At 38.0% G+C, this 7,241-nt stretch overlaps 1 protein-coding gene across 1 annotated transcript; it reads left to right on the top strand.

Moving 5' to 3' along the window:
- Window positions 1–697: 697 nt before the first annotated feature.
- Window positions 698–6,645, top strand: QRSL1 (glutaminyl-tRNA synthase (glutamine-hydrolyzing)-like 1; the record flags this gene model as incomplete). Its single annotated transcript, XM_009870375.1, has 6 exons — window positions 698–873; window positions 1,000–1,112; window positions 2,594–2,786; window positions 3,159–3,276; window positions 5,461–5,666; window positions 6,159–6,645. Coding segments are annotated over 6 exons (1,018 nt in total), but the record flags the coding sequence as incomplete, so codon positions are not given.
- Window positions 6,646–7,241: the final 596 nt, after the last annotated feature.

Genomic DNA, 7,241 nt, shown 5'->3' with positions numbered 1-7,241 from the left:
CTATTCTATGTATTTCCAATTCCATTACATTTTTAAAATAAAAATTGCAGCTTAGAAAGAAAAGATTTTGCCTGTGAAAGAACAAAAAAAGAAGGAAGCCAGCTTTAAAAATAAATGTATTATGCTGTGTTCTAAAACAGCACCTAAGCTACTCTAAACTGGGAGTTCTGATGCCCTGCTTTGTGGGTTTGGAATAGGAAAAACATCCTAGATTTTGCAAAGTATGCTGTCTTATTAGGGGCAAAAAGCGTACCACGTTGTTGTTTATTTGTATACTGGAAAATGCTACTTCAGAGTGTATTGGCAGCTGAATAAGTAAGATGTCAATGTCTGAAAGTTATGCTCTAAATCACGAGATGTATCTTGGAGTCCACAGAATTGGAACATGCCAACAGAAAAGTCAGAAGTAAGATACTCAGGGTTATATTTAGAGGACCTTAATTCCCACCTGCCTCCCTCTGCTTTGTGGAAAGAACTGGACTCTCCCAATGGCTAATTCAGAGTCCCTAAGAAAAATTAAAACAGCTAAAAAAATAGCAGACATAGGGAACAGATTGAAATTTAGACTCTGTGATTATGACTTCTAATCTGGAAGAACTCATGCGTTTTTAAATTCGTGCATCTTAAACCTGTACGTTTTTATCGTTTGGAAGTGTTCCGAATTGTTTTACTAATGATAATCCTTTTGAAACCGTAGAGCTTTAGGTTCAGACACGGGAGGATCTACCCGAAACCCTGCTGCTCACTGCGGTGTAGTAGGTTTAAAGCCAACATACGGACTGATCTCTCGCCATGGTCTCATTCCTCTAGTGAACTCCATGGATGTGCCAGGAATCCTAACCAGATGCGTGGACGATGCAGCAGTTGTGTTAGGTATTTCTACGTCGTATGTCTTTGTATACAACATACTTCTGTTTACAGCGTTGTCTCAAAACAAGTTGAATTCTGTCTACCCAATGCACATTTTCCTCTTCTTGATATGATCATGTCGTATTTCAGGTTCTCTTGCTGGACACGATCCTAAAGACTCTACCACAATTCAGGACAACTTTGAGCCGTTTGAACTGCCTAATTTGACTGATGTCAGCAAGCTCTCCATAGGAATTCCAAAGGTAGTATTTAAATTCTGTCAGTAATTGTAACCAAGAGCATTAAACAGGAAACCTCACAAATAAAAAAAAAATTCCTTGCCCACCACCTCCCAGTGTCTCATGGTGTAAAACAGGGAGGGCAGTATGAGCTGTGTTTGCCTGTGCAGGTGATTCAGAGCGAGCATGTGCTAATGCTTCATGCGAAATACTTTGTCGTGGTTGTGGGAAGTGCTCTTGGTAAGTTCCAAGGGAAATGGGGAACTTCAGTTCTTGTCTCTCTCTCTTGCTCTTTCATCAGTCACCTTGAACAAGTTGCTCTTGGTGCCTTCTCATACAACGAGGCTACTGCTGGTTTGTGCGGTGCTTTGAGGTACTTCTCTAAATGGCACTGTGGTAGTACAAAGCAGAATTTTAAAGGCAGTTGAGTGGCACAAGGAGCTGTGATTTGCAGAACTCTAATAGGACTTGAAAGACAACTGTCACCTGGGTTCTGATGCATCCTGTTTGTAACTCTAAGGGTAGTTGTGGGCACAACATTTGGACTTGAGCTTGTTTCTAATAATTTTTAATAGTTTAGTAAAGGCTCTGCCTTTGAAGAGACAATGTGAATAACATATATTAGTTTGATTCAAAGTATTTGAACCTGAGCTAGAACGAATATACCAAAAGTTTTAATTTAGTTAACAGAGATATCCACTGACCAATTAATTTAATTATTCGGGATCTTTGAAATGCAAAAAAGTATATGCCTAGAAGGTTAATTAGCTGCATACTGTTTAGATTCTGATAGATCTGAAATAATGGTATTGGTTAATTATTCATATCCTTTGGACAGTTGTTTTCTGCTGCTCAGATTATCCTAAATAGATACATGCATATATTAAAGATGCGTCATAGCTACTCAGAAATCAGACAGTATTACGACTCTGATGTTGTGGGTTAGAACTAAAGCAAGTATGTTCAAAAGTAGAGACTTTTAATAGAATAACTTAGCTCTTGAACAGGAAAGTAGCTTTTCTAAGTCTTCTCCCAACCCCTTGGTTGTTGGTCTTTTTCAGTTGTTACATTTATGTCATGCCAGTTGCCACTTACATGCTGTGGCTTTAATTTCTTTTTATCTTTCCTACTCAGAGTAGCCCTAGTGTTACAATTTAACCTGAGGAGTTTCTACCCGTGAACTGCAGAGCAGTGCAGTATAGTCTCCATGAACAGGCAAATAAGTGGGTAACTGGGCAATTTCTCCTTCCGAAGAAACTGCTGAAATTCTGTGGTATGTGGGTTGATCCTGACATATGCTGACATAATAGTCTTAAGACTGAATTCTGTTAATTTAATAGTGCTTGATTGTATAATGCTTAGTAGATGCGAGAAGCATTAATAAGCACTTTACATCGTATAGTGGTGAGGTAATAGTTTCAATGTATTTTTAGCAAGGAGTGTTTTGGTTGCCATCAGAAGTAAAGCAGTATGTAAGATCACTCCCTCTCTTGTTTTTCTCCAAGGAATATCATGCACCAGGGCTTTCTAGTGAAATTCTGGCTCTCTGGTCAAAGGCTGCTGACCTCTTTAAGGATGCAGGTGCCAAAGTAATTGAAGTGAGTCTACCGCACACTCGTTACTCGATTGTCTGCTACCATGTGCTGTGCACTGCAGAAGTGGCATCAAATATGGCCAGGTTTGATGGACTGGAATATGGTAAGGCCTTTGAAAAAACTTTTCTCAGTCAATAGAAATATTGCTGGATGCCATAAAAAATTATTATTTTTACTAGGTATGCTTTTCAAGGTTGAATGTTTGGTGCTGTATCTCTGAGGTGGAATAGAGAAAAATGAATAAATATATACACATTTTACTATATTCTAGACTTCTAAGTGTCTAGGCTTAAAATCTGTTTAGTATTTCTGTAATAAAACAGCAATATAATGTGTTGGTTTTTTCAGAGTAGTAGCACGTCGGACTGCAGCAAACAGTGGCCTGTTCTATTGCATTATATATAACATTACCTTACATTATTAAATCTTAAGAATTACAAGAAGTGTTAATTACCAAATGACTTTTTCTTTTTAGGACACCGTTCTGACATGAACAAGTCCACAGAAAGTATGTATGCTGCAACACGACGAGAAGGTTTTAATGATGTTGTGAGAGGAAGAATTCTTTCAGGAAACTACTTCTTGTTGAAACAGTAAGTGAAACATCTTGAAAGTCAAATTTGCCAAGTTAATCAGCATTTGCTTAAAAAATTGTTAATTGTTCATCATGACATGAAAAAAAATTCATCCTTATCCTCGTAGCTATTTGTATTATTATTAGTATTACTTCAACTATGTAATACTTAGTGAACTGTTAATAATGAAAATGTTTCTCCTTAGTTTACCAGTGACCCCTCTGAATTAAATAAGTAAAACAAGTTAGTGGGGTTTTTTTTCCTTTTTTGTTTTCCCTACCAAAGTATTATTGGCACCCATTAGTTAAATTAAACAAAAAAAATCTATCCTATGGTATCACATTGAAATCATACTGAAGCCGTTGCTGTTGTAGTGTTAAAAGTTCTGTACCTGTTAATCTCAAAAACTGCATAGAAAAACTGCTAGTACATTCCAGTGAGATCTTCTAGAGAAAGTCAGAAGATACGACAAATTAACTGTATAGCTCTTCACCTCGGTATACAGGGAAAAGGAAGGCATTGGCAAAGGTACCAAACTGATGTCCTTACAGAAGATGGGTGTGGGGGTTTTTTTGGTCCAGCTCATAGAGAAACTGGTGCATGGATCAATGCCTTTTCTTTTTTTTTTTTTTTTTTTTTTTTTTTGGTCATAGTTTTCATTGCTTATCCAACAGTCCTCTTTATGTTAGTAAAACTTCTGGGTTTTATCTGAATTTGTTCAGAGACTAACAGACATATTAGCCACAGACTCAGGCTCAAAGCAAGTGCACTGCGGAAGGAGCTCTCTCGGCAGCAGTATTCACCAGATGCGACTGGAGTTGCTCTCAGAGGGAGGAATGTTGTCAGTGTGTAACAACCAGCTTTTATGGAATGCTGATACTCCTGCCAAGTGGGCTCCTTCAGGTGGTAACTGTCCAGATCAGCTTTCCTAAGGCTGCTTTGAAATTCACATAGTTTACTCTTCTGTGAAGGAATATATGCAGTTGGCTTCCATCAAGATAAAACCGGAGAGTCACGTTCCTGTCTGCAGTAAATACTTTTGAAGAACAGAACCCAGAGTTCAGAAAGCATTCTTGGAATAAATAGTAGAGGAAAAAAAAAATATGCCTCCTGCAGAAATTGCATTTTACACATTATTTATATCTTGCTTTTGAAATCTGTAAAATAACTGGGTCATTATTCAGGAAGCAATGGGAGCTTGTAAACATTGCATCAGATTTAGCAGTGTTTGATTTAGCAGTACTTTTTCACTTTCTTTTTTTTTAAACCCAAAATTGTCTTTCCAGCTTAAAATATTGTTTGAGATCCTTTTTTGTTTCTTTTACTTTTTCTGAAGTTAACACGTAGAATGATTGCAGAAATTACTATAGACAAGGGACTAATTCCTGTAATATAAAGTCTTAATTTGAATACTTGAATCTGCTGACTGTTACTGACTATAACAATTTTCATTGCAGTTTTTCAGAAACATAAATCTATGGCCTTAGGGCAATTTCAGTCATTTTCTCTACAAACACTCTGGCATATACCAGTTATACCATCCCCACACAACACACTTTTTTTTTTTTTGTGTGAATAGCTGTGGTTTTAAATGGCAGTTACTTTTGAAACTGAACTTCCCTGAATTCAAGGATTCCACATTTACCAGTTCTGCTTATCAAGTTAAAAGGAACAATAAACATAAAGCTGACTAATTTATTTCTGCTTCAGAATTGTGTAGAGGCGGTTTAGAAATACATAAACCACATAGAATGTGCTGTAGATGATGGGACTTTTTCACATGCTTTAAGTATCTTGCTGCATTGAATCATAAGTGATTAATGCCTATTTTCTGGGTCTGCTTAGTTCTGTATTGTTTCTAGACTTTGCTGTGCTGCCCTGCAGTGAAATTCAATACAGGGTTTAGTTTCAGGAAGGTCATAAAAGTGTTGTTTTGATTTCTAGTTAATTATTGTAAGCTAGATTTTTGTTTTCCCTTCACTTTTGTTCAGCAGTATGCCATCATCTCTACCGTCTCTGACAGCTTCATTGCTGTGAAAACATAAACACCACGTTTGATGTCTAAGCTTCTGGTATATCACAGCTCAAGTGCCAATGTTATTCTTTTAACCAGAAGGAAAACTAGCCTTGTCTCTTTTAGAGTAACTAAGAAATTGAGTTCTGTCGTTAGTGTCAGGCCCTCATGTCCATATTTCTTTCTAGGAATTATGAGAATTACTTTGTCAAGGCACAGAAAGTCAGACGTCTCATTGCAAACGACTTTGTGAAGGTTTTCAGGAGCGGGGTTGATATTTTACTCACTCCTACCACTCTGACCGATGCAGTACCATACCTAGAATTCATCAAAGAAGACAACAGAACCCGCAGTGCGCAAGATGACGTCCTAACACAGGCTGCAAACATGGCTGGTCAGTAGGGACAGGAATTCAACTGTGTTTTCCCCTGCCTAGTAATTTTTCAATGTCCATTCCTGTCAGCTATTTAACCTCTTCTTTAGAATCAAGATAATTCGCCTCTGTGTTGTAATTTTCACAGTAATAATGGGCTTATTTATGAAATTTTTTAAAATGTAAGACTAGATTTTAAAAATGGGACACCTTTGGAGCTGGATACACGCTGCAGGTAAGATGAATCCATTCAAGTTCAAGAGACCGAAAATTCTTTATTGGGAGAGTTGATCCGCTTTTCAGAGGATGCTAACTCCTTAAATCACTCATTCATTTCTTGTGATGGCCTAGCAGTATCCTTAGTTCATTGACTGAAGTTATTTTAACTAGTCTTTTTCATATGAGTATTTTTTTTCTGATTCATTTAGAATTGTTACAAAAATTACTCCAACTGGATTTGTCTAGTAGTAAGTCTTTGCTTATGTTTTGGTTTTGTTTTGTTTTTATTTTCAGGGTTGCCGGCCATAAATGTTCCTACAGCTCTTTCGGAGAGAGGCTTGCCTGTTGGGCTTCAGTTCATTGGACGTTCATTCCAGGAGAAGCAGCTTCTCAGTGTAGCCAAATGGTTTGAAAAACAAGTAAAATTCCCAATGATCCAGCTAGAAGAAGTGAAGAGGCATGACCATGGTGTCTTTCAGCATCAGAAATCTGCCTCTTTTTCATAACGTGGGACTTGCTAGACAGCTGAAGGAAGAAAGCTGTGAGGATGGTTAAAAAAAAAATCCTGCAGTTAATTATCTTTTGCAGAAATAATCCATTTTAAGAAGACCATATGCAGTAATGCAGGATGGAATCACGACAGCTTGTTACTGTGTAATTAAGGCAAAGTGAATCATTAAGTAAACATGTCTATATTATTAAGAACTGTTTCTTAACTGATATTAAAAACACCAAGTTAAAATTAGGTATTGTACGCCTGTGGAGCTGCTTTTTTCCATCCCCAGAGGGTATGTAAGCTCTCTGGCCCATTAAAGAACTAACCTGAACTTTCCTGTGAAAATTGCATGGTTGCCAAAGGGCTTGGTTTCCTTCTGGCATGTAGACTTCTGTATGGGCAACAACCAGACAAGCTGTAGTGGAACAAAGGTACCAAAGGATCTGTTCACCAATAGGCAAATACAAAAGGGAATGAGGGAGTAACGTATAGATAGTTCATTTGACCTTGGAGTCCTAGTGGGCAGTAAGTTGTCCATGGGACAGCAATGTGTCCTTATGGCCAAGATAGGATGCTGGGGTGCATTAAGAAAAGTGTGTCCAGCAGGTCTAGGGAGATTCTTCTCCCCCTCTACTCTGCCCTGGTGAGACCACACCTGGAATACTGTGTCTGGTTTTGGGTTCCCCAATTCAAGAGAGACAGGCACCTACTGGAGAGAGTCCAATGGAGAGCTACGAGGGTGATCAAGGGACTTGAACATCTCTCCTAGGAAGAGAGACTGAGAGAACTGGAGCTGTTTAACCTTGACAGGAGACGGCTGAGAGGGGATCTTATTAACATATACAAATATCTGAGGAGTGAGTGTCAAGGGGAAGGAGACA

Source organism: Apaloderma vittatum, unplaced genomic scaffold (genome assembly GCF_000703405.1).
Source record: "Apaloderma vittatum isolate BGI_N311 unplaced genomic scaffold, ASM70340v1 scaffold10985, whole genome shotgun sequence".
Lineage (NCBI taxonomy): Eukaryota > Metazoa > Chordata > Aves > Trogoniformes > Trogonidae > Apaloderma > Apaloderma vittatum.
This window is presented reverse-complemented; position numbering and strand designations above follow the sequence as displayed.